Source organism: Crocodylus siamensis, chromosome 5 (assembly GCF_052110815.1).
Source record: "Crocodylus siamensis isolate JL-2025a chromosome 5, ASM5211081v1, whole genome shotgun sequence".
Classification (NCBI taxonomy): domain Eukaryota; kingdom Metazoa; phylum Chordata; order Crocodylia; family Crocodylidae; genus Crocodylus; species Crocodylus siamensis.
In genome coordinates, this window is record NC_143399.1 from 197,308,041 (window position 1) to 197,335,373 (window position 27,333).

The following is a 27,333-nucleotide window of genomic DNA, read 5'->3' on the forward strand; positions in this document are numbered from 1 at the left end:
AATCTAAATATTAAATCTCTCCATATTACATTTCTCTTGCATAACTTCTCTTGCTTTTACTGGGGTGCATATGTAGAAACAGAGGGGGGTTAGACACTAATTGATTTTCCTTTTGAAAGTGTGGGCTGTATAATACAGTTCTGGAAATAAGTAATAAGGACATTTTATTCTTAATTTTTCATAGCCTCGGTCACCTGGTCAAATTATATCTCCTATTCTTAAGCAAGCATCTATAATTTTGAATTCAGTGGTTAAAGCTGTCCCTGGCATGATGGAGCCTCTCTATCTAATGGCTCAAGTTAAATATTTATCAGGTAAGTCAGGGTCATACTCTCAAATACAATGAAAAAGGAAATTCTAATGAATTAACAGTATAAACACTTTCAGAAATTCAGATTCAACAGTTATTTCTTTTTGAAATTAAGATTTCATATTGCTCTTTTAAAAATAATTGTTAATTGTTGGTTTTCTTTATGTCCTTCAGTTTATTCAATGAAATTGCATTAAACCAACAATTTTAAAACATAGATTTTTTTACATTTGTTTATGCAAGTGTTGGTTTTCAAGACACAAATAGCAAATTGTTTAGAAAACTATATCTTTGAAACTAGCCATGGGCCAATGATGAAACTGGCAGGGAAGAAACACAGTGATGGAGAATATTAACATTATTGGGATCAAACTAGTCATTGTTACTTCTCAAAACAGAAAAGAAACTTTTGGATCTAGTAAAAAGATTGCTGCTTCATTCTCAACTAGATGCCCATTGATCCTGTTGGCACAGGTCCCAGATAAGAATTGTGTCCTCCAGTAGCTCCATTACACAGATGTTTTTCAGAACTTTCAAGAATCAGTGGGCCAAGTGTCACAGTTGCTTCAAATCAGTGAGCTTGCACACAGACTAGCTGACATCACGCATCACTGCAGCCCAAGCTATGAGGCTATCATGGATTCCGACAAAACAGTTTGGGAGATGCTGGCTACTTTTCCTTCAACTGCTAAAAGGATGGGCAAAAATGATCATCTAAAGGGGCAAAGTATTTGTATCCCTACCATGTATCATCTTCCCTTGGTGGTGACTACTGCTCATGAGCAAGCTGAGGTCAACCCCAAAAGAAACCTAATATTTTGGACTTAATCAGAAGAAAGTCATTCTTCTACTAAGAAAGTCACTCTTCTATTAAGTTCCTGTTTAGCATAGTGAAGTATCAAGCTCTCCTCACCAGATATGCCTTCCACATCTGCAAATGTGTCCTATTCAAAATGGGAAAAACCTCCCATCCTTAGTTGAGGGGCAGTTGGTCACTTAGACTTGCCTAGAAACAGTCTTGAATGTCATCAACACTGCCTCAGGATCCATGGCTACAGCAGTGATATGCAAATTTTCCTGGTTATGAGGTTTGGCTTTCCGAAAGGAGTCTGGAGTCCAGAATGTGTTAAGACCTTCTGTTTGAGAGCTGAGAACTGTTCAGCATAAGAACTGACAGAACTACCTTACACTTCCTCAGATTTTATTAACCAGTTCCAAAGAGAAAGCTAAAATAGCAGGAGTATCTCAGGCATAGACAGTTCAGTGCCTTCAGTTGCTATCTTAAGTTCAAGATGGTAATCGTAGTAGCTATCATACCATTTCAGCAGGAAGGGGGCTAGTTTGCCCCCCTTGATTAGAAGATGCATATTTCCTTAAGTCCACAAGGAAAACCTTATGAAGAATGTCTTCTTGTATTTGGAAGCTTGTCTAACTCTATCCAAACTATGCCGTTGGTCCAATAAAAGATATCATCCAAAGAAATCCCTGCCTGTTGCTTATGCTTATGCCTACTTTTATGACAGGGCATGCCAGACTTCATTTGAGATGTATGCAGTTCTGGTTGCAAACTATATATAGCCTGGGAAAACATCCAATAAGCAAGAGAGAAGATCCCCCACCTAGTCCAGTTTTGCCTCTTTTGGTGTAAAGACCCCTGGCACTTGTTGCTTTCACTCAGCAATCTCAAGATTCCTTAATGAGAAAACATAATAGTCACTGTTTTGAGCCCATGGCAACATGTTCTCTGTTTTGCCTTTCCAAGGGAATAACTTACTTGACAATTTGGTAAGAAAGATAGGTGAGATCCAAACCATCATCCTGCCTATACAGTCTTTTACCCAGACAAGTTGTCATAAAGATTAATTCAAAGTTTTGCCAGAAGTGGCTACTGCTTTCCACCTTTAGCCAGAAAAAAACATGTTCTTTTCCAAGCCTCGTGCCTTCTGAACTTAAATATCCTTGCCCTTTCTTAGGGCTATTTATCTGCCTGTGATAATTTTAATTTCCCCTGTGAAATGCCAAGATCCCAGTATGTATGCACGAATGTCATGGCAGCCACTGTAGGGATGCATATATAGGCAATCACTGCAAGGGAAAAAGAGAAGTTACCAGGAATTGAAGTTTTTCAAGATGTATTGTCCATACACACATCTTCATCCCACCCTTTGTTTGAATTACAAGCAATATCTAAAACCGAAGAACAGAAACTACACCATCTTTTCTTCCCTTAGTATGGGGCAAAAGAAAAAGAAGAGCTTTAAGTGTGCTTTACATATACTAATAAAGGCTAAAGTCTTCAATCAAGAGCCTTGGGCATTTTTGCAATTCACTTGTTGTGAAGTTGTGAAGGACTCTAATTTTTAGCAATTAACTTCTCTTTTCTTTGGATGAGAGGGCTTGTCTGACTGATGACCCCCTACCAATCTGAGAACAAAACAGAGGAGGGAAGTACTTGCCATGTCTGTATATTCAGTAAAAACTACAATCAGAATGCTGAAGAGTCCTACAGAATACATCTGACAAGGTGACACTTTGAACATTTTCTGTACATCACATTGTTTTTATTTTAATCTGTCATTCTTAGGAGTTACATACTTTTTAGGTTTATAGGCTGTGGCCTTTTCACATACCAAACACTGACAGCATCACAACACATATGTCTACATTACTAGAATATTTGTGTTGCTTATTTGAGACTGTCCTTAAGATATGCAAGTCAAGGACAATTAAAATGGTCATTTGTTTTGCAGGAGAATTAGAAAATGCACAAGGTACACTGCAGCGCTGTCTGGATTTAGATCCTACCTCAGCAGACGTCCATCTTCTAATGGCCCAGATCTATCTATCTCACGGAAACTTTAAAGAATGTTCATATTCACTGGAGGTGGGGGTTAGTCACAATTTTCAGGTGAGAACTATTAATGAATAAAAAAAACATTATATTGAAAGTACTTGTTCACAATATACAATCACGATGTCTGTTAATCGCGTATGTTACACAAAACATTCCCTTAGTTTCAGATCCAGAATTGGTTCCGTAGGCACCTACTCAGGATTTAGGCAGAATTTAGGTATTTAATCCCAGAAAGTAATCAGGATAAACCCTGTTCCAGCAAGCATAAATCACATTTTGGTGCCTGTTTTCATTAGATCCTCCATTTTTCACTATGGAGTAATCTAAGCACCTAGATTTAAGCTTTTGTCTATGCTCAGAAGCAGTCCCGTTTGATCACTACCTCCTGTCTGATATTGTGTTCCAGATTAGCGTTTAGGAGGCACCTAACCTCTGCCTTCATCCCTGCTATTACAGGTAGATCTAACATTTTAGGCATATCTAACTCATACTGACAGCAGTGATTTCAGGTGCCTGTTGTGCATTGCTCTAGCCTTTCTTCAACAAAAGGGATGGATGGTTCCCTACCCAGCCTATTCTGTAGCCATGGCAAGTGAGATATGGGTTTGACTCTGTGGAGCCCCAAGTGAGGGGGTAGAGACATGGAACCCCAGTGAAGGGGTGAAAAACCAGAGGGCTGAGAGCCCAATATGTTTATATAGAGCGAGCACAATGACATGCTGCTCCAGGAAGGGAGTGAGAGTCCCCATGAGACCCTGAAACACCAGCTGTGGTGTGAGTCACCCCAGCTCCCACAACCTGGGAGTTATCCCTAGTAGGGGTCAGAAGGCAGACCCAAGAGAGTGAAGGGGCTAGTGGCAGAGGCCAGAGGTAGAATACCCTCGACCGGTCAGTGCTGGGGCCAGAACAAGAAAAGTCAAAAGGGCCAGGGGCCCACTGTGAAGAGTGTCCAGAGCTGAGGGCCTGGGGTCCCGACTGGCCTTGGCCAGGGCCTGCGTGGCCAAAGGTCCCAGGGGGATGACACCCAAGAAGGGAAATGGTTTCAGGGAGCCAGACAGCCCAAATGAAAGTGGGCCTGAATGGAGGGATCACAGAGGGGTCCTGATTGGAGGATTCTGGGTCCCAGTGTGGGGCTGGTGAGATCAACAGCTGGATGCAATCTGCAAGGCATGGGCTGCAGTGTAGGGAAGGTACGGAGCTGCAGATAGCCCGCTCTGGCATTGGGGCAAGAATGGGCAGCTTCCCACCATAATTAACATCTTAATTAATTAAGAACAAGGTGTGGCAAGTGAGTCAGGTGGGTGGCGTGCCCAAAGGCAAGTGAGAAACCTAGCACTGTGGCTAGGCAGGAAGCCCCAATTTGCCACACACTCCCTTCCCAAAGAGGATCTTGAACCTAAGTCTTATTTCCTGGGCAAGTGGTCTGACCACCAAACTAGTGTAGAAACAGTGGATATTGCTGCTGCTGCTGCTGCTACCAGTCAGTTAGTTTTCTACCCTGTGAGTTGGGTATTCTAGATTTCAAATGAATGCCAGCACTTAATGTGCAGCTTAACAGGCTTAACTAAACTCTGGAATGGAGTGGGAATTCATATAAGCCCCTTTGTATAGTGTTCTCTGTTGTGGTGTTTGGGTAGCCTCTTGCTTACTGTCACTTTTGGTGTTTATGCTGCTGGGGTCTGGGTTCTTTAAAAGGTGTACGTTCGAATCACATTGGGGTCACCAGTGGAATTTTGAGGCATGGGGCTGTTTGGATGGGACTTTGCTTATTGTCACTTTCCGTATTTAGGTTGCTGGGATTTGTGTGCTTTAAGAAGCTGTTGTCTTCAAGCATCCTCCTGAAGCCTGGGATGCAATTCACTAAGAGCAATTTACGTTTATATTCAGTGGAGAAAGCTTAGAGATTTATTTTCACTTGGACAGTACACCCACCTTGTGAAACTTGCCCATGACAAGTAGCAACACAGTTCATCAATTATGCTCCCTTAGGATGCTATGAAAAACAAAGATCGCAGCTCCTGTATTTATACCCAAAGTGCCCTAGTCTTGTGCCAGTGTTTATTAATCTTTTTCTTGTGATGTCCATTTCTGCTTGCCTGTTTTGTCATGTTCACACATATGCACCTAAGGTTCTTTTTATTTTTGCCTTAATTTATTTTTGCCTGCTTCTTCCTTCTCAGAATAGATTCTATCTTATTAATGGGTTCTTACTTTTTACACTACTTCTCAAATCATTTAGCTACTGTCTTCTTTGGATCTCCTCCTTTGCTCATTAGTGTGCTTTTATTTGTTACCTTTCTTATGCAGGTTTCCCTTGCCAACCACAGTTTTGCCAACCACAGTTTTGTGTATCCACACTTAATATTCTATATACCATTTTGGCTACCATGATATACAGTTCTGAGTAATCATGGTTTTCTGTGGCTGCCCATCAGCCCACCACCTGCCATTTTCCCATAAGCCTTTTGTCTTACCAACCACGGTTTTGCCAACCATGGGAACTTTCAGGAACCTAATCCCAGTGGTTGGCGAGGGAAACCTGTAAAACCATTCAGTGGCCAGTGAAGCCTGCTCTTCCCAAGCACCTTTTCAGAGCCTTAGCTTAACTATAGCTTAGCTTACATTTCCTATGTAATAGTCCTAGACAACTTCCAGCTCACAAAATCTGTTTTCAGAAGCATCTAAGCCTCACCATTGACTATATTCCAGGGATTCCAGGCACGTGCACCTGGTCATTTGGGATTATGGTTCTTGGGCAAAACAATTAAGTGCAGAAGTCTCTTTTACCAAATTGGATCTGGCCTTTTTGCAGTACAGTCAAGTCATTTACATGCAGCAGAAGTGAAAATGCATAAAAACCGATACTGGCACTAGGCACCGACACACACAGATACATCTTCTTCCTGTTTTTTTACTTTTGCATGTATATTTATGATTTCATAGATTTCATAGACATTAGGGCTGGAAGGGACCTCGGGAGATCATCGAGTCCAGCTCCCTGCCCAAAGGGCAGGAAGTCAGCTGGGGTCATAGGATCCCAGCAAGATAAGCATCCAATTTACTCTTGAAGGTGTTCAGTGTAGGTGCTTGAACCACCTCCGCTGGCAGACTGTTCCAGACCTTGGGGGCTCGGACAGTAAAGAAATTCTTCCTTATGTCCAGCCTGAAACGGTCTTGCAGGAGTTTGTGACCGTTCGACCTCATCATCCCTTGGGGCGCTCTGGTGAACAGACATTCCCCCAGATCCTGGTGGTCACCCCTGATAAACTTATAGGTGGCCATCAGATCACCCCTGAGCCTGCGCTTTTCCAGGCGAAAGAGTCCCATGGCTCTCAGCCTGTCATCGTAAGATCTGTTTTCCTGACCTTGGATCATACGCGTGGCTCTCCTCTGGACTCTCTCAAGCTTCTCCACATCCTTTTTGAATTGTGGAGCCCAAAACTGGACGCAGTACTCCAGCTGCGGCCTCCCCAAGGCCGAGTACAAGGGGAGAATGACGTCCCGGGATTTGCTCGAGAAGCATCTATGGATGCAAGCCAGCATTTTGGTTGCTTTACTAGCCGCAGCATCGCATTGCAGGCTCATGTTCATCTTGTGGTCAATGATGACCCCCAAGTCTCTTTCTTCTGTAGTGCTAACCAACGTAGCACTGCCGAGCCTATAAGGGTGCTGCAGGTTTTTCCTCCCAAGGTGGGGAACCTTGCATTTATCGGTGTTAAACACCATGAGGTTCTCATCCGCCCATTTGCTGAGCTTGTCCAGGTCAGCCTGGATCACCCACCTGTCCTCTGGCATGGATGCTTTGCCACAAAGTTTGGTGTCATTGGCGAACTTGGCCAGTCCACTCCTGACTCCAATGTCCACATCATTAATGAAGATGTTGAACAGGATGGGTCCCAGGACAGAGCCTTGAGGGACCCCACTGGTCACAGGGCACCATGATGAGTGACTGCCATCAATCACAACCCTCTGGGTCCGACCACGAAGCCAATTTCCCAGCCAGCGGATCGTGGTGGAGCCAAGGCCACAACTGGGCAGTTTGGCCAAGAGGTGATCATGGGATACCAGATCAAAAGCTTTTTTGAAGTCAAGATATATGACATCAATCTCTTCTCCCTTGTCCAGGTGATAGGTCACCTGGTCATAGAAGGAAATGAGATTGGTCAAACAAGACCTACCCGCAACAAACCCGTGCTGGCTGTCCCTTAGGATGTTAGCCTGGGCCAGTCCCTCAAGGATGGCCTCCTTGATAAACTTTTCTAAGATCTTCCCCAGGATAGAAGTCGGGCTAATGGACCTGTAGTTAGCCGGATCCACTCTCCTCCCTTTCTTGAAGATCGGCACCACATTGGCCTTCTTCCAGTCTTCGGGCACTACACCAGAGCGCCAGGAGTTTTCAAAGATCCGTGCCAGGGGCTGGGCTATGACGCTCGCCAGCTCCTTGAGTACCCTGGGGTGCAGGTTGTCAGGGCCAGCTGACTTGAAGGTATCCAGCTTCTCAAGGTGTTCCTTCACGAGGTCAGCATTGTTGGAGGGTAGGGGATCCCCCTCACCCAGATTTCCCTGTCCCATAGTAGGCATGGGCATCCCGTGTGACTGATGAAAGATTATGCTCTCAGAAAAGCTGATATTCCCAAAACAGCAATTTGTTTTGCGGGTCTATTGTCACCACACTAGAGGTAAGATAGGAGATATTATAAGGAATATAGTCTTATGCCCTGGGAGTGGTCATTTTTTCATAGATTCATAGTTTCTTAATGTTGAGCCTGAATTGATCTTCCAGGAGTTTGAAGCCATTACTCCTGGTTTTTCTGGTGATGCCCTTTTCCCTCTGGAAGAATGAGTATCATTCTAGTAGTCATGTTTAAAACATTTTTGGTCTGGAGATACCTTCTTTGCTTTACTTTCAAATTTAATATTTTTTTTATTTCAGAGCAATTTTTCTGTATCTGAAGAAACTGCTCACTATTCCAATGCACTTTGAAAATTCCACAGTAATGGTTTCATATCAAAAAGCAATTGAGAATTGAGTTTTAATATTTGATTAAGTAGTTATTTTAGGAACGTGTTCTAGTAGTGAAGTATCTGAATTTCTCCGTTCATCATAAAAACACGGCCTTACTACTTTTTGCAGGTTCGTGATTATCCACTGTATCACTTCATCAAGGCTAGAGCACATAATAAAGCAGGAGATCATCCAGAAGCCATCAAAATTTTAAAAATGATTATCAATTTACCTTTTATGAAGAAAGGTGAAAGTAAAAAAGTCCATGGTACCCGTGTGACAACCAGTGAACAGGTATCCATATACCTAGAACTTGCAGAAGCTCTTCGACTAAATGGAGAGTTGGTAAGATATTATATATATAGATATTATATATATATTCCATATTTTTTAACAAAGATTTTAATTAAAAAGTCAGGAGCCATTCTCATTAGGAAAATCTAAACAAAATTCCATTGGGAAACCAAACTAGGCAAAAATTAATAGAAAACAACATGATTGAATTTTGGTGTTAAAATGACTTTTGAAAGTAGGATTGAAAGTACTGTGAGACATTCATAATTTTCAAATTTGCAGACTGCTACCATGTTGACTGATAGGAATTTCTTATGGGGTGCAATCTATGCCTGACCTTGTAGAAGAATAAGAAATAAAGAGAATGATTCAGCATTTCTCTTTTGGGGTCTGTAACATATTGGCATCCTGGGGCTGCTCTCAATGTATGCCTGCCCACTTGCTTCTGGGCAAACCACCCACCCATCTCTTCTGCCATGCCTTGATGTTCCTGATTGTTTGATTGATCTTAATCAGGCAGGAGGCTTCCCTGATCACAAGGGCCTCTATATACATTCCAACCTTCCCTTAATGTGTCCCATGCCTCAGAGATGTTTCCTGACCTAACTTCCAGCCCTATCATTATCTCACTAGTAATTGGGCTCCCAGCCCCTTCCCTGGGCCTACCAGCCCCTTCCCTGGGCTCTAGGCCTTGTCCTCAGGCTCCAAGCCCTGTCCCTGGGCCATAAGCTTCTCCCAGCTCTAAGCCTCATCCTCGGGCTCTAAGCCGTGTCCCTGGACATCACACTGCTCTCTGTGTTTCTGGGCTCCAGACCACCTTAGTACAGGCTCCAAGCCCCTCACAGCAAGACTATGGCTCCAAGCCTCATCCCACTACATTCTCTCTCCCTTCTTCTGGGAGCTTCCCTAATGGCTCCCAAAGGCTCAGGGCTCCACCCCCCTGGATCCTAATTCCTGGCTCCCTAACACGCTCAGGCTGTCCTGTGAGCCTGGGCTCCCCCTGTCTCAGATGACAACCCACCAGGGATATGCGGGCTGGGATTTTCAGGTGCCCCTATCCACCTTTCACTGGGGAGGTAGCTGGCCTGGTATTTCTGGGAAGCTACCCTGCCACAGGTAGCTCCACCAACCCACCCTTCCCCGGCAGGTGCAGTTTCAGGTCCTGCCCAGGATCAGGAGTCTCCAGCCACCCCCATAACTCCTCCCTTACTTCCGAATGGTGCTGAGCAGGAACTCAGCTGGTGCTGACCCTCCGGCTTTTGCAATGCAGAGCCCAGCTTGGCTTGATTAGACTTGCAGCCAGCTGTAGCTTCCTGGCTGCTGCTCAGGCCCCTGATAGTAACACAGCACCCTGTGCTCTGTTACAGTTCTCAAACAGCATATGTAACAAAGCAAGAACACAGGAGCTATACGCTTTCGGCCTAGCAAAAAAGTCATTGGATATGGACAAATGGATAGTTTAGCTGCTTTAAAAAGGGAGGTGAAGCTGCTGCTTCAGAATATATAGCAGCTGCTGTGAGCTAACTGTTATGTCTTAATGATCTGTTGTGATACAAGAGGGGTGGCCAACATGCAGCAAGCATGCCAGAAGCAGCTTGGGCAGCTGCTGTCTGTGGCACCAGATTCCCAGGTGCTCAATGAACAGAGGCTCTGGAATAGAGACAGGGGAGCTCCAGCCTCCATTCACATGAAGCAGACCAGGAGCAGGATGCTGTTGTGAAGTGAGGTAAGAGCAAGGTTTACCCTTCCCTTGCTATGCAGTCACCACCAACTTGAGCACTTTGGGTCCGTGCTCACCATATAAAACTTCAGCAGCTGCAGGGCCAAGGAATGGTTAATTTAGTTCCTGGCACTGACACTTCTCTTGCAGCAAAGTCCAACTTCCTCTTTGCTTTGTGGAACTGTAGGCTTGCAGGCCCCTACCTCCATTCCGGCACCTCAGGGTGCAAACTCTGTCAGGTACACCTTTAGGGAACAGGGATCAGAGCGACACCCAGGGACGTAACTTAGGGCAGTCCTCTAAAAAGTTTGGCCACCTTTGGGATACACCTTCTCTCAATCATCCTAACTCTGACCCTGAATAAAGCAGGTTAATGTTGGGGTGGTTTTGCTACACTTATATCTCTACAGAATCACACAGACACAACAGTTGCATTCAGATAGCTTGTATCAGTATCCTTTGATACTGATACAATTGTTATATCAGTACATAGACATGTTCCAAGAGGAACTGTAGGGCTTTTGAACCCAACTGTGATAGAAACCATTGTTCAGAAAAAAAATTGTTTTCGTTTACAGTCCGTTTGTTACACCAAACTCTGCATTCATTTTATAAGATATAACTATAGTTTGTAAATTCTAGGGCACTTAAGGTTTAATCAGTTAATAACAAAATGGTAATGATTTCTGAAAAGCAAAAATTTGTGTTGTAAATTATCGGTAATAATTTGCCCTCTTAATAGTAATTAAGCTGAAAATGTTTTTCTACAAAATACCAACATGTTAGTGGTTTCCCCTAATAGTACTGAGTGAAATCCTAACCCCACTAAATTCTAAAAGAATTGTGCTATTAATGTTACCTAGTTTGACCTGCTCGATTGGGCTTTTTGACCTGCTCGATCAGGCTTTAAACTAAGCCTGGGGCGGGGGGCTGGACTAGATGATCTTCTGAGGTCCTTTCCAGCCCTAATGCCTATGAAATTTATGAAATCTTATATAGTCTGTTTGTATATCATCTCTGTGCCCTAGTCTACTCTGATTCTGGGATGTGTCAATAACAGTTTTGAATGTTAAGTATTCTTGGAATTAGATCATTAAAATGTGAGGTCTTTTTGGTAGAGTTTTTATTTTTCTCTGTGATGTATATTAAATTGTATGTGATAAATTTAACTTGATATTGCTGCTTCATTTCCATTGTTACAAGAAAATACCAGAGTTCCACTAATTATTAACAGGAATGTGCAAATAGATAGTTGTCAGGAACTAAAACAAATACCAGCCAATCAACTAAGGACAATAAAAGCAGCTTAATAATAATGACATTAAAACGATTACATTTTATAGCAGAAATACCTTTTTTTAGCTACTAAATGGAAAGACAGTGAGCAGGCTCCCAAACACAGAAGAAGAAGATCTGGACATTGAACTAGGACATTTCAGTAAAGTGAAGGAGAGAAGACAGTTAAATGATTATAAACTGGAAAGGCCTCAGATCTGCACAGCTTACCAGTGAAAGTCCTGAAGTTAGCTTTATAGAATACAATGAACACTTTAACAGAAGCTCTTACAAAAATAGGCAAAGAAATAAAAACGCCAAATGAATAGAAAATGTCATGTAGCAAAGTTGCCAAAAAGGGTTATCACAATCAGTGCAAAAACTGAAGGAGCATTCAGATACTCTGCTTCCCATGTAAATTACTGCCATCATCTTATGCAAGAGGTATGGATTTCTTTGGGTAATATTTTTTATTGACTCAACTGTGTAGCTGGTATCAAGTTAGACAAGCTTTAAAATGCAAGATATACTTCCTTTAGCCAATGAGCAAGCAAACGGAAGACCAAACAGGGCAGTTGTTTGCAGGGAGCAAGAGGAGGATGGGACCAGACAACAAGGCCAGATCTAGGTCTGGGAAACTGAGTTAGTCAGGTGAGCTGCTGTGTGTGTTTCTGACTGTGTGTCTGTGTCTGTGTGGCAGTGGGTCAGGGCCTGTGCTCTGAGAGACCTCATTGTTGGCTGAATTGATGGCTGATTGCTAGTGATTGGTGGTGGGTAGGAGCATCAAGTTCTAAGGACGTGGCCTAGCCAATTGCAGGCAGTTCAGCCCAGAAGGGTCGTCTAAAAGCAGGCTTTCCACATGCCCAGGGAGTGAGGGAACAGGGAAGAGCAAACAGGGCAGTTTGCTAGCATTTTACAGATCAGTTTGCCACCCCACTCTTTAAAGTGGGGTCTTAAACTTTCTCAGAGGAAAGAGGTTTGCAAGGATGGACTTAGATATGGTGAGGACACTTCGCTTAATCACTTCAGCCCAGGTCCCAGACTGTGCGGGGTGCCTAGCATGGCTTCCAGTTGGTGGGAGCAGGGATAGGGATAGCCCCATTTGTTGGGGGTGTGCTCTGGTCTGGTGGATTCTCTAGAGACCTGGGTGAAGAAGCTCCAGGCAGAGATGAGCAGGTTGTACAGCATCAGGGCTGATGAGCAGGAGATAGATGAGTTGTACAGCAAGGCTTTCCAGCAAAAGAATGAGGACAAGATAAAATGGGAAGACTTGAATGGAGTCGAGTGGAAGGTGGTCGCTTCAGGCTCCAGGCCACATACTATAAGGGAAACTTTTCTGGTTCAGCTGTGCAACAGGTATGGGACCCTTGCACCACTGGTGGAGGAAGGACTGGTGAAGAAGGACCGGAGGCACTTGCTTTAGGGGAGGAAAGGAAGGAAGCTGCTGTCCAGAAGTGGAGATGTAGGGTGGTGGCAGTGGGCGACTCACTCCTGAGGGAGTTGGAGGGTGCCATCTGCTGGCTGCATCACTCCACACAGGAGGTCTGCTGCCTTCTGAGAGCCTGTATCCAGGATGTGACAGAGAGGATGACAAAACTCATCTAGTCCTCTGAGCACTAATGCTGTTCATCCATGTGGGCACGAATGACATGACCTGGAACAACCCTGGGCAAGTCACAAGTACAGGGTTCTGCAGGCTGGGCTCAAGGGGTTGGGAGCACAGGTGGTTTTCTCTTCTATCCTCCCACTCCCAGTCAGGGGTCAGGGCCCCTGGAGGGACAGTTGTATTGAGGAGGTCAACTGGAGGCTCAGGTTTCAGATTTTATGATCCTGGAACGCTGTTCTGGGATAGAGGCTTGTTGGGAAGAGATGGTATCCACCTCATGTCAAGTGGGGAAAAGTTGTTTTCATCCAGGATGGCTGACTTGCTGGAGAGGGCTTTAAACTAGATGCATTGGGGGATGGGTGTACAGACAGGAATGCAAGTTGGGGGACTGAAAAAGGGCCAATGTGGTGCCAGTCTTTAAGAAGGGGAGGAGGGAGGATCCTTGCAACTATCAGCTCATCAGCTTGACCTCAATACCAGGTAAAATTTTGGAGAAAATTATCAAGAAGTCCATTTGTGAGAGACTGGCAGAAGGCATGATGCTGAAGGATAGCCAACATGGTTCGTTGCTGGCAGGTCATGTCTGAGCAACCTCATCTTCTTCTGTGATCAAGTAATGAACCACTTAGATGTGGGAGATGGAGCTGATGTCATATACTTGAATTTTAAAAAGGCCTTTGATATGGTCTTCCATGATGCTATTATAAGAAAACTGGGGAATTGTGGACTGGCAATTTCCATGGTCAGGTAGGTTGGGAACTGGCTAAGGGGGTCAAACCTAGAGAGTGTTAAAGGATGGGTCTGTATTGTCTTGGCAGGAGGTGGCCAGTGATGTCCCACAGGGTTCAGTTCTTGGCCCCATGCTGTTCAACATCTTTATTAACAATTTAGATGAGGATGTGAAAAGCACTCTGACCAAGTTTGTGGACGATACTAAGTTATGGGGAAAAGGGGTCATACTAGGGGATAGGATGTGGATCCAAGCAGACCTGGACAAGCTAGAAAGGTGGGTGGAGTAGAACTGGATGCAGCTCAATAAGGATAAATGTAGAGAGCTTCATCAGGGGAGAAGTAATGATGACATGAATATAGGTTAGAAGGAGATGTCCTGACCAGCATGATGGTTAAAAGGGACCTTGGGGTTATGGTTGATCATGGGATGAACATGAGCCACCAGTGCAATACAATAGTCAACAGAGCTAATAGCATACTGGGATGCATTAGGCGATGCATTGCGAGCAGGGCTAAGGAAATGATACTGCCTCTCTACTCAGCACTGGTGAGACCCCAGCTGGAGTACTGTATCCAGTTCTGGGAGCCGCATTTCAAGACATGGAAAATTTTGAAAGGGTCCAGAAAAGGACCACAAGAATGATTAAGGGCCTAGAGGACAAGCCTTATGAGGAAAGACTAAGGGATCTGGAACTGTTCAGCAGAGGGAAGAGAAGACCGAGGGGGGACTTGGTGGCTGTCTATAAGTATATAAGGAGTGAATATCAGGTGCTGGGATAAAAACTGTTCACTAGGGTGCCCCATGGGAGGACAAGGAGCAATGGCCATAAACTGTTAGAGAATGGTTTCAGGTTGGATGTAAGGAAGAACTTATTTACAGTAAGGGTGACCAGAATCTGGGATAGACTTCCCAAGAAGGTGGTGCAGTCCGCAACCTTGGAAATCATCAAGAAGAGACTGGACAGACACCTTGCTGAGTTCATTTGATCTCAGCAGTATTCCTGCCCAAAGCAGGGGGGTCAGACTCGATCTTTTGAGGTCCCTTCCAGCATTTATTTTCTACAATTCTGTGATTCCTCATGTCTCAGTTGTGGATTTTCCATTGTAAGTGGCAGATTTTGGTATCTTCCATGTTATGGTAGCGTAGAGTGAAGTTGTACCCATGATGGTCCAGGAATTATGTGAGAGGCAAGGATTTCTTAGGGTGATGTCTCTTATTGTCTTATTATTGGACCCATGACTATGTAGTAGGAATAGAGTTAGACAAGCTTTTGAATGCAAATGATTCTGTCCAGTCTCAAGAATGTCTAGCATTTGAAAGCTTGCCTAACTTTTATCCCAACTATATAGTTGGTCCAATAAAAGATATTACACTAAGACAGGGGAGGGCAATTATTTGTGCTGGAGGACCACTTAGGGAGTTTTGGTGAGGTATTGTGGGTCCCACTGTGCACCTGGGATCAGTGGGACCAGCTGTACATGCCATAGCCCAGGCTGCCCCCAACATCGGTCTGGGCAGGACTAAGAGGCTCATTATAGGCTGGATAAAATCTCTTGGCAGGCCAGATCCAGCTACAACATCACTCATACACTACCATTTCATTATCTCAAACAGACTGAAGTGGTAGAGTCAAAGTTCTGACAAGAACATGCAGGGACAAAAAAAATCATGCCTAGATCAAGTAGTAACCCCAACATTTTTAAATTAGTGACAAAATAATTTTCTGGAAGTTCCTACACCACTATGGGATCTCTGAGAGATCTGTGAACATCATTATGAAGTACTGCAAAAATATGACAACTTAAGTAATATATAATCAGCAACCAGACTAAATCATTGGAGGTCAATTCATACATCAGACAGGGATGTCATATTTCACCCAGACTTCCTACTGGTTATGGACTGGGTAATGAGAAATATTATTAAACACAACTAAGAGAAAATATGATGGTTTTCCCTCCCACACAGAAGTTGAAGGGCAGTGCCTTTTCAGATACCATCTGCCTTTTGTCCCATCTCCTCAGAGATCTGCAAGTCACAACGAGTGATGTACATACATTTAGTTGGGTTGAAAATCAATGTAGAAAAAAACTCAAACCAGGAAAATCGACATTCAGAAAAAAATGTCAGTAATGCTTGGGAGGACTGACATTGAAGAGATTTAACACTTCACATGTCCTAGCAGCATGACAAGCAAAGAGGCAGAAGAAGCAAAGACATTGAAGATAGAATAGCAAAAAATAGATATGCTGAAGCCAATTTAGAGAAATCAAAACCCTACTCCTCCCCAAACTAAACTCCATAAATTTGCCATGAGTGTAACGATAGTACGGTGCTGAAACTTGGAGACAGTATTACTAAGATCCTAATGCTAAGACTTCATTAACCGCTGCCTTTATCAAACCTTTTAATATATGGTGGTCAGAAAAATGATGCATTATTGAAGAGGAGAAAACAGTCAGTAGGGCTAGAAACAACAAAATAAAAATGGAAGTGATTGCATCATATATAGAAAAAAAGATTCAAGCAGCATTAAAACGTAGGCTTTAGATTGGAATCCTCCATGTAAGAGTCAACAGGGCATATCTGATATAACATGGAGATGTATAAGGGAGAATCAAGAACCATCAAAATGAAATGTGAAGAAATGCCAATTACTTCTGCATCCTGTGTAACGGCATCCGCACACTTCAAAATGGTGGCAAGGGCACTTTATCTTAATATCGTTCAAAGAGCTTTAAATAAAGTGCCCCCACTGCCATTTTGAAGTGCAGGGACACTGATACATGAGATGCTCTGGTCCCTTTAATTAGAGCTGCTCTTGAAGGCACTCTAATTAAAGCACCCACACCTCCCTCCCAGGGCACATGTATAAATGTCCATTATGCCCAAGAATGAATATAGTCCCTTTTCTAGCAGTCCTCATCTGATACCCTTTTGCCTGGCTCAGAGCAGAGATTTGAACCATGGTGTCCCATCTGCTGAGAAGACTCCATAACCCAATGGTTAGGGGACTATTTTATTATACAACCACATTGAGCATGTCTACACATGCATTTACACTAGCCTTAATTTACTGCACAGTAGGTTACTGCACAGCAAGCAGAAATAGGCTGACATCTACATGTGCACGTGTTAAAGCACATAAACACTATTTGTGGACTGACTTGGGACTAAAGTTAGTCCCAAGTCAATCCACGCTCACATTGTTACTTCACAGTAAGGCATCTATATGTGCATTACTGTGCTGTAACTGTAACAGAGCACAGGGTGTGCTCTGTTACTCCTAAGGACATGAGTAGCAGCAAAGCAGCCTGTAGCTGATTGCCATTCCAATTAAGCAGGGCTGCCTGATTGGGAACAGGGCTCAGCTGGTCCTTATAAGAGCAGGACCCTGAACAGCAAAGCCATCAGTCTGCTGCTGCAGCTGGAAGAACACTACCTGACTGAGCTGCTGCTTGGAACATCTTGGAGGTAAGGGCGGGAGCTATGGGGATGGCAGGAGGCTCCTGTCCTGGGTATGACAGAAAACTGCACCCTGCCAGGGAAGGATGGTTTGGTGGGGCTGCCTGTGGTGGGGTAGTTCCTGGAAATGCCAGGCCAGTCCCCTCCCCAGTGAAAGGTGAGTATGGGGTGCCCCCCCCACACACATCCCTGATGGATAGTAAGACCAAGCAGGGGGAGCCCAGACTCAGTGTGAGTGCTGAGGCAAGGTCCAGGTCAGGTGGAGGGACCTGAGGCAGTGCCCAGACTCTCAGTTGAGTTCTGAGGCTGGGTGTGTCTTCAAGGGTGTGGAGCCCTGCGCCTTTGGGGAGCTATGCATGAAGCTTCTGGGGTGAAGGGATAAAGGGATTGTAGCCCAGGGAGGGCAGGGGACAGGGCTTGGAGGCCTGATGCCAGAGTGGGGCTTGGAGGCCCAGAGTAGGGTTGGGAGCCCTGAATGGGAATGGGGCGTGGAGCTCAGAGTTGTTAGGGGCTTGGAGCCCAAAATTGAGATTGAGGTAAGGTCTTGGGGCCTTGAATGAAGAACAACAGAGAGCCCATGAGAAGGCACTGGGACCGTGAGTTCCAGTGGAGAATGAGAGTCCTGTGTGAGACACTGGAGCTCAGGTCCTAGTGAGAGGCACTGGAGGAACATCTGTGAGGCATAGGACACGGTAAGGGATGGTTGGAGCCGTGTGTCCAGGGCAAGTAAATGGGCAGCCTCCCACTTTAGTGACATCTTATAATCAATTATCAAGGCATGGCAGGAAAGAAAGGCAGGTAGTTAGTCCAGAAGCAAGTGGATGGGTCAACAACTGACTGGCCCCTGGATGCCCATTTTCTACAGTAACTAATCAAGTATAAATTTGATACCTGCATGATGTAGATATCAAATGTATTCTCAAGTTGGTGTAATTTGCCATATTTACTGCATATTATGGTCATGCACATGTAGATGCACATCCATACTGCACAGTAATTTTGGTTATTGCACAGTAAATGAGCATCTGTAGATGCACCCATTAAATCACAAATATGTTTAGGTTCCTCAATTAGGGATTAGCTAAAAAAAACTCTAAACCTTGTAATAGTTACCTGTTGTGCTTAAGGAAACATGAATAGTTACAACACTGTGACAGAGGAAATACAGGCTAATGAGAAAAAACTGGTCTGTAGTATCAGACTGTATTTGCTTATTGTATAGGGCTCTTGGTTAAATTGGACCTCCAGTGGAATACTGCTTAAAATATGTTTAGCATGTCTTAGTACTTTAAAGGTGGCTAAATACTGTACCAAATGAGCCAGTTTGTACTAAATAATAATAATGTAGTTACAAGTTTACGTATTCTTTTAATTTTCTAGCATGAAGCTACTAAGATAATGCAGGATGCCATTAATGAATTCAGTGGAACTCCAGAGGAAATCCGCGTCACTGTTGCTAACATAGATTTGGCTCTGAGTAAAGGGGAAGTGGAAGTAGCACTAAGCACGCTGAGAAGTATCACACCAAGCCAACCATATTATATTGAGGTTAAAGAAAAGATGGCTCAGATATACCTTCATATACGAAAGGATAAGAGGCTATACATTGGATGCTATTGGTAATATTTTTTTTAATGGATTCTATAAATATGTATTCATTTTCAAATATTATATTTAGAAGAAGTGGCTTTATTTTCACAAAAATCCAAACAAAATAGAGTCAAAATAATTGTAGAGCTTTTAGGAAATAAAGCATATTTGTTAAAAATACTGAGTTGGAATCTAGGATACTGTATTAAGAGATCTTGATTCCAGTTTCACCTTTGCTATAGATTTGTTTTCAGAGCTAAGCAGTTATTTACTTTAATGTTTTATTTATCACAAGGTTTAACAATTGTGTTAAGATAATAAGCATTCTAAGTAACCTGGGGGAAGAATAGAATCAGAAGCTGAATGAGAAAGTTTTTAACCACTGGGTTATGGAATCATTTTATTTCTCTGTGGTTCAGTAAATATGTCAGTATTGTATGCACAGTAGAACGAGACCTACTACAGAGAATATTGAAAATAATAAGGAAATATTTAAGTATAGAACAAATAATGTGAGTATCTTATGTCAAAAACAATCATGTTACATTGTTAAGGCCACATTCTGTTATCTTTATTTATGCTGAGTTCTGCCTTCCTCCACAGAAATGAAAAAGAGTATTTCTGGATTAAGGGCCAGAGCCTAATCCTCTAAAGAGCCTAAGCAGGACTCAGGCAGTATTTAGGCACCTAAATCACAAAAAGCAATCTAAGTCATCCCCTCTTAGATGCCATACAGCTGCTTAGAATCCTGCTATATGAATCTGGTGCCTCCATGTTGGCCTGAAAAAAGTCTTTGGATGCCAAACTTGGCTTGGTACCCATGCTCAAAAGCAACCCAGTTCAGTCACCTGACCAGCACCAAGCAGAAGAGAGACTGACTAGCTTCAAGGCACGGTCGCCTTATGCATATTACTTAATTATGATCATTTCTCTGCTTTTGTGATCGATATCAGCACTGGAGGCACCTCCACCTCATTTAATCTCCAGCTGTATGGCAATATTTGGAATTAGTTCCCTTCTGTAGATCAGAACTGTAACTACTGTTACCACAAAGAAAAAATATTTGTATAGTTTCTGAAGCCTTTCCCCTAATGTCAATATATTCATTGTATGATTATTGGGACATAATTCTCCTTCATTCTGGTATTTCTAGAGCTGTAAAAATCTCTTCTGAAACATACAGAGCAGGCAGAATGGCTCTACTCTTCGCAACTCATTCTGTCTAAAAGGCCAAAGTCTTAGGGCTTCAAAGTTGCTACAGGCAAGATGGTACAATTCTGCATTAGTTGTCATTCCAGGAATCTTGAAAACTATTTAAAAAGGAGTTGACACTCCCTCTCTAAGGATCCTAATGACACTTTGGAGAAGAATGTCAGAACCTCGTTGAAGGTAGTTTTGCAAAGAAGCATTTCATTCTTCTACAGAGGTGCTCATTGGGAGGAAGGCACTCTTGGGTTGTTTCTTAAGTCATTCTTCAAATTACAAAGTTCCTAAATGCTTGTTATGCCAATAACAATTAAACTCTGCTTATCTTCCCCCTTCTGATCCTGTGATTCAGTAATAAATAAATTAGTAATAAATTAGAAGATCTGTGCAGCAGAAGGGGGGAAGAAATTACCCAATAATTTTCTTTCTGTTAGCAACTTTTCTTCTCAGTCAGAGAACCGTAGCAGGTTGGAAATGACTAATATAGAATTTGTAACAAATTGTTTTTTCTCCTCTAAAAGTAAACTTAGATCTGTAATAATTTTACAAGGAAGTATGCATTTTATTGATGTATAATTAATAATTAAATAATAATTCAAACAAATAATTATAATGAAATATGTGAACATTTTATTATTAAGAATTGGCTGTTGGAATGTTTCTGTTCCTTTGGAAGAGCACTTTTGGTATCCTGAGCTAGAAGACAGGACTTTGGTCCTGGTTCCTCCAGTAACACTGTGGAATTTCATAGTTTCATAGTTTGTAGGGTCGGAAGGGACCTGAGCAGATCATCAAGTCCGACCCCCTGCCACGCCAATTTCTCCAAATTCCACAGTAAAACATATTGCCCATTAGTGATAAAAGAGAAGAACTTGTTACAAGAGTGTATCTCATAAGACTGTTCTTACTGAGCACATCTACAAGAGACACTACTGTACAGTAGCAATGAGCTGGTGCACAGTAGCTCGTTGCTACCGCGCAGGAATGTTGGTGAACACTAACCGTAACGTGCCACTAATGCGCAGTAGAAATAAGCTATTGTGCAGTAGCTCGTTACTACTGCATAGTAGTAACTGAAGAAACATGCAGGGATGGTACTGAGCAGTAGCGCTGGTTACCGTGCAGTCCACTGTTTGTGTAGACGTGGTCACTCTTTACTACACTTTAAATTATGTTTTAATTTTGAACAGCTAAACAATTAGTATATTGTAGAAAAAACAACACACTATTTCATATGGATAAAACTATTAAATGCTTACATATTCCTGACAACAAATCATTCATATAACAGCCTGTCTACAACCTTTAGCCCAGCATTTCTATAAATTAAAAATATTTTATATAGTAGTAATAATAATGTTTCCATAAAAATGAATAGCATTAAGGAATATATTGAATAATATTCTGAATATTATTTTTCTGTCTGTCAAAACCTGATTGTTGATATTGGCATCTATTTCCTCACTGACATGTGAGTATTTACACAAACTACTCAAATTAAGATTTTTTCCCTCAGATGTATTATCAGACACTTTTCCAAATTCTAACATTTTGTTGCTTCCTGATACATTTCCAAGCTCTCTAGAGCTCTAGTTGTGTAATTTTTATACAGGTACGCAAATGCAGAGTGTTGATTACTGTTACTAATCGGCTAAGACCTGTCATATATTATTATTGTATTGCTTTACACCTTTCATCCCTACCAGTTTCTCTCTCTTATCCAACTATGTTGTCTTCCTTTTGAATAGGAAGCTCTTTTGGGCAAAAAAAGTAATTTTCTGTGCTTGTACAGCACCAAGCAGAAGAGAGACTGACTAGCTTCAAGGCACGGTCGCCTTATGCATATTACTTATGATCATTCCTCTGCTTTCCTGATGTTCATGTATCTTCAAGTTTGGTGTCATCTATAATATTTTTCCTCTTCCAGATCATTCCTTGTGATGTTAAATAAGATGGGATTTAATAGTTAACATGTTACATTCAACACCTCTCTGGGCATCAGCCCTTATTCACATTATTGATTATTGCTTTTTGATGTATTGTTTCCAGCAAATATTTCTGCTGAAGTAAAAGTAGAATGACTTTTGTGAGTAAGATTTTTTTATATAGAAAAAGTAGGATTGAGGATGTCACACTGCTTTGGGCTTGTGTGGTGAAGTTGGAGGTCCCCAACCAGCCACAGTGCTAGTCTCTCACTGCCTCTGGGCATGCCACCTGCCTCTCTCTCCTGCCATGCCTTGCCATTAAATAATTAATTGGTAATTAGGTAGGAGGCTGCCCTTTGAGGGCCCTGATGTCTAAGGGCCAAAAGAACACGCTCCTACCACCTTAAATATACCTTAAAGTGTCCCATGCCTCACAGATGGCATCTCAGTTCTTAATGTCTCCTTAACGTCTCTGGCCCCACACTGGGCCCCATAACACTCTAGCCTGGACCCCAACTAGATCCCTTCCCATCAGATGGCCTACTCCACCTTCATTCTGGGCTGACAAGCTCCCTGCACTCTTCTCCCTCTTAGGTGTGGCCCCCCGGGACCTTTAGCCACACAGGCTCTGGCCTCACCTCCGAGGCCAGTTGGAACCGCAGGCCACAGGCTCTGGGCATCCCTTATGGTGGGCCCCTGGCCCTTTTAACCCTTCTAGTCCTGGCCCCAGCATTGACCAGTCAAGGGTGCCTCAGGTCAGGCTTCTGAGCAACTAGCCCACACTCTCTTACATGGATCCACCTTCTCGGGCCCTACTACAGGGTTACCTACCCGGTTGTGGGGGCTGGGGTTATTAAGGTGCCCCAACCCACCTTTCACCATGGTGGTAACTGGCTTGGCTCCATTTCTTGGAGCTGTTGTGCCACAAACAGCCCCACCAGGCCACCCATCCCCAGCAGGATGCAGTTTTATGTCATGCCCAAGACCAGGAGCCTCCAAGCCATCCCCATAAGCTCCTGCCCTTACCTCCTAGTTGTTGCAGGAGCAGCAGCTCCATCAGGAGATATTCCTTCCACCTCATCAGGCGGCATATTGCATTTACACCTGGAAGCAATAAACACGTGCACCTGGAACCACAGCACATTGAGCTGGGGTGCAGGAGCCACAGCTGGCAAGGGACCTGCGGGGTTAGCCTGCCAACCGCAAGCTGCTCCACCCTATCTCAACATGCTGAGGAGGGGCTAGCTAGGGCACAAGGGTGCTACAGTGTGGTGCCAGCTGGCCAGTATCCCCAGTCACCATAGTTAGAGGGAGAAAATATTATTTGGGGGGCTGAGTACACACACAGGCACAGACACACACACACACACACACACACACACACACACAGAGCCCAGCACGTCTGTGGAGGGGAAAGGGTGTGGGGAGAGGGAAGGTGCATGGGAGGGGAGAAGATTGAGGCCTCCACAGTGAGGGAGGGAGTGGGGCAGAGGCAGGAGCAGGAGCTGGGGTGAATGGGCCCCGGACGGGTCATGGGACATTCAGAGCCTGGGCAGCTCATCCAGGGGCGCCGGGGGGTGGAGGGGGGCATGGTTCCCCACCACTATGCACATCCCAGGGGAGGCACAGGGGACACATGCCCCCCAGATTTGTGCATGGGGCAGGGGTGGGCTGCCACTGTGGGCTGGGGCTCCGTGACCCACTTCCTTGGGAACTGTGTGATGTTATGTACCTGCTGCTGCCAGGCTGCGCTGCGTCCCCTGTCTGCTCGGCAGTGGCAGGCACATGGCATTGTGCAGCTCCCGAGGTAGCAGCAACGGGTCACAGAGCCCAGCCCACAGCGGCAGCCTGCCTCTGCCCCACACAGAGATCCAGGGGGCACATGCCCCCCATGCCTCCACCACAGGATAAATGTACAGTGATATATATTCCTCTTGGTTTCTCCCATTTACCATTATGCATCATGTAGTGAAGAAGCAGAATTTTAGTTATTATTATTTTGTAATGTACAAGTATACTCACATATACAAACTACTTACAACAGTTTCAAAATAATAATAAACACAGGGGAAGTTAAAATAGAGGTAAAATATAGGTTTTTCCCACCAACATTATAGTAAAGAAATAAATCATTATTATTAAAACAGTAGTGTCAATCAGGATTTTTTTTTCAGACATACGAGATAAATAATATAAATCTCCTAATTGAGCAGACCTAGTTATTTTCTCAGATGTTTTACTTATAGAATTAAAACCTCTAAAAAGTCAAAGCTTTTATTCTTGGCTGCATATTTCTTCAGCAGCTTTACCTATCATTAATGTTTTGCATATTTTCCCAACTCATAACAACTTGGACTCAGTTGTTATCCACTGGTATTTAAGCACTGGCTACGAGATTGTTACAGCTGTACAAACATTTCAACACTTCATGCCAGCACTCAAGACATGCCAACATAACTGGTGCTGGTTATAGGAAGTTTTAAATGTTCCTTAATTTCAACAGTCTTACTTATTAATAAAATGTGTACCTGCTCCCCCAAAACATAATAATTTAGACTTGTTGGGCATGCAGTTGATAATATTTGTGCACACATTCCAACCCTGGTAGATTTGTCCAAAATATTTAGTAAAGCTGTACAGCCTTATTTTTATTTTAAAAGCCAAGGTTTTTCTTGCAAGAGAGATACCTTTACTCAGAAGTACAATAACAATTTTGCTATTCTGTTTATTTGTAAATATTGAAAGTACCAGAGCTTCCCTACACCTGTTTTGGAATCTCAAAGAATGTCTAGACCAAAGAGCTGCTATCCTGGACTTCTAGTCTTCGGGTCTACCACATTTTAGCTGTAGGTAGCTGTAAGGTAAATACAGTAGATCCCACCGGTATGAGGAAAGAAACTGTTTCTTCTCTGATTTCAAAAAATTAGTGATCTTCAAGCAAAAAGCCTTCTTTCATACCTTGAGGTCTTCCTATTAGCGCTGCTGAGCAACCAGTGGTGATCTCACATCATATCTCCTGTTTAAGTTCTAGATAAACCTTGATTGATGAACAGGTGTGAGGGGCAGGCTGTAGAAGCTGTTAGAGCAATCTGACTTACCTCCAGGAAGTAAAATCAAACACCCATGCCTGAATTCAGGCCTTACTATGGGCAGGCTTTGGATATTACCTAAGGGACACATTTCTGGACCCATCTCAGCAAGGTCTAGGCTGAGGACTGAAGTTACTGGGGAGCCATCAGATTGTTGGAATATTAACTCCTGCACTATTAATGATTACTTCTTACTCAAAATCTGCAGCTTCTGTGCCTAATCTTCATAGCCAGGAATTCTGATCGCTGGCTGCATCTACGCATGCAATTAATGCAAAGCAAAAAACTCTGGTTCTGGAGTGTATTGCTCCCAGGCATGCTGTTTGAACGTGTACCCAGAACCGCATGACATTGAGCTGGGTCAGAGCAGCTGCAGCTGGCACGGGGCTCTGGGGGTCAGACTGTGAACCCGGGGCTGCTCTGACCTGGCTCTGCGTGCTGTGGAAGGGCTGGCTGGAGCATGATAGTGCTCCAGTGTAAGGCTAGCTAGCAGACAGCTGGAGCACTGTCTACATGTATGCCGTTGTGGAGGCAGAAACTCCACAGCAGGATAGTACTATCCCGTTGCACAATTAATTACTTTACTCTAGCCTAATAGGGCCACTCGTGCAGATGTGCAACATTTACTGCAGAGCTAATTAGTCTACTCCACAATAAATGTCTCATGGAGACACGTCAACTGGTATCTTCATTCTTCCACTCCGGCCTCTATATTTGTTTGTAACATTAATGTATTGTATTTCAGCTTCTTTCATATTGTACAACCTTCTGGGACGGCTATTACCAAAGTCAAATAAGTTATTGTGATATATACTAGCTGAGGTTCTTTTTATATGACATAATTGATGTTGTTTTCCCAAAGGTCTATCAAGTTATGAAAATACATTCCATGCAGTGGGTTGCAACATTTGTTTCTTGTTAATCTCTGATTCTAAATTCTCTTCTTAATTCTGTTTTTATAGTGAACTTTGTGAACATTTGCCAAGTCCTCATACTAGCCTTCTCTTGGGAGATGCCTACATGAATATTCAAGAGGTTAGCATGAATTTGTCCAATAAATCTGTAGCAAATTCAAACAAAGATACATTTAACTAGAAAGCTGGATTTATTATTAACCATGATAACACTGAGCACTCATATAGCATAACAAATATAACTGAATCACTGCCAAAATGTTTCTTTAACAGTTCATGTTAAATATGAAAATAACTCCAAGTTCTTTTTTCTTAGCCAGAGAAAGCTGTGGAAGTATATGAAGCAGCTCAAAGGAAGAATCCTTTGGATGCAGCACTGGCCAGAAAAATTGGACAAGCATATGTGAAAACGCATCAATATAATAAGGTCTTGAACATTCTTTTTTCTCTTGACTATTTTAAGTCGTAAGAACAAAGAAAGAAAACTAATAAATGAATAAATGACAAATCACAAATGAATATGGTAATTTGACCTAGTGTAATTCAGCATTTGGGATAACCTGTTGAATCTTTTTAATTTCCGTATAGGCTATTAATTACTATGAAGTGGCTCTAAAGATGAGTAAGCAGGATTTCTTGTGCCACGATCTTGCTGAACTCCTCCTCAAACTCAAGAAGTTAAGCAAAGCAGAAAGAGTTTTGAATCAGGCTTTGGACCATGACTTTGGTAACAGTTTTCATCATGTATACTAAACTTGCTGTGTGTAACATTTGAAGCCTGTGAACCATTTACAATGCATTATATGAACTTTGTCATAAACAAATATTCTCGGCAATTTATATTTTAGACTCTCAAGCTTTCAACAAATGTTTAAATTATCTTGTGTGAGAGCTGTTTTGAAAGCCTTGCTTTCCCATATGGGGGGGGGCGTTAGAACGGTGTAAATGTTTCAACAGAGGCTCTAAACATCCATTCTTTTTCTTGATGGCCAAGAACATTAGGCTAGAAATATAATATGTGGTCATTTTTAATCTTTTAGTTAATGACTTGCCTCCTATGATGAAAGATGTCAAGAGCCTGATTTTACTGGCAAAAGTTTACAAAATCAATAAACAAGAAGAAGTGGTGGGAACTTTGAAGAAGGTAATTGATAAAATATATATATGCTTTCCATATTGCTAGACATTTTCCTTAATAATATATAAGTATAAAGGGTTTGAGTAATTTTTCAGAGGCTTTGAACATATACAGTTTCCATGACTGTGATTAGAATTAGAGTTCAGCTTTTCCATTCCCTCAGTTCATAGCTTAAATACTTCACTATGCACTGCAATAAATATGAAGAG

The 27,333-nt window shown here is 42.9% G+C and overlaps 1 protein-coding gene across 1 annotated transcript in view; it reads left to right on the plus strand.

Moving 5' to 3' along the window:
- Positions 1–27,333, plus strand: part of TTC21A (tetratricopeptide repeat domain 21A) — a 72,021-nt gene that overhangs the window by 21,648 nt on the left and 23,040 nt on the right. The window contains exons 12-19 of the mRNA XM_090047779.1: positions 185–314; positions 3,061–3,218; positions 8,299–8,514; positions 18,643–18,881; positions 26,035–26,107; positions 26,303–26,413; positions 26,575–26,713; positions 27,027–27,130. Of these exons, the coding sequence (XP_089903905.1) occupies positions 185–314; positions 3,061–3,218; positions 8,299–8,514; positions 18,643–18,881; positions 26,035–26,107; positions 26,303–26,413; positions 26,575–26,713; positions 27,027–27,130 (1,170 nt within the window). The remainder of the gene's footprint in view (positions 1–184; positions 315–3,060; positions 3,219–8,298; positions 8,515–18,642; positions 18,882–26,034; positions 26,108–26,302; positions 26,414–26,574; positions 26,714–27,026; positions 27,131–27,333) is intronic.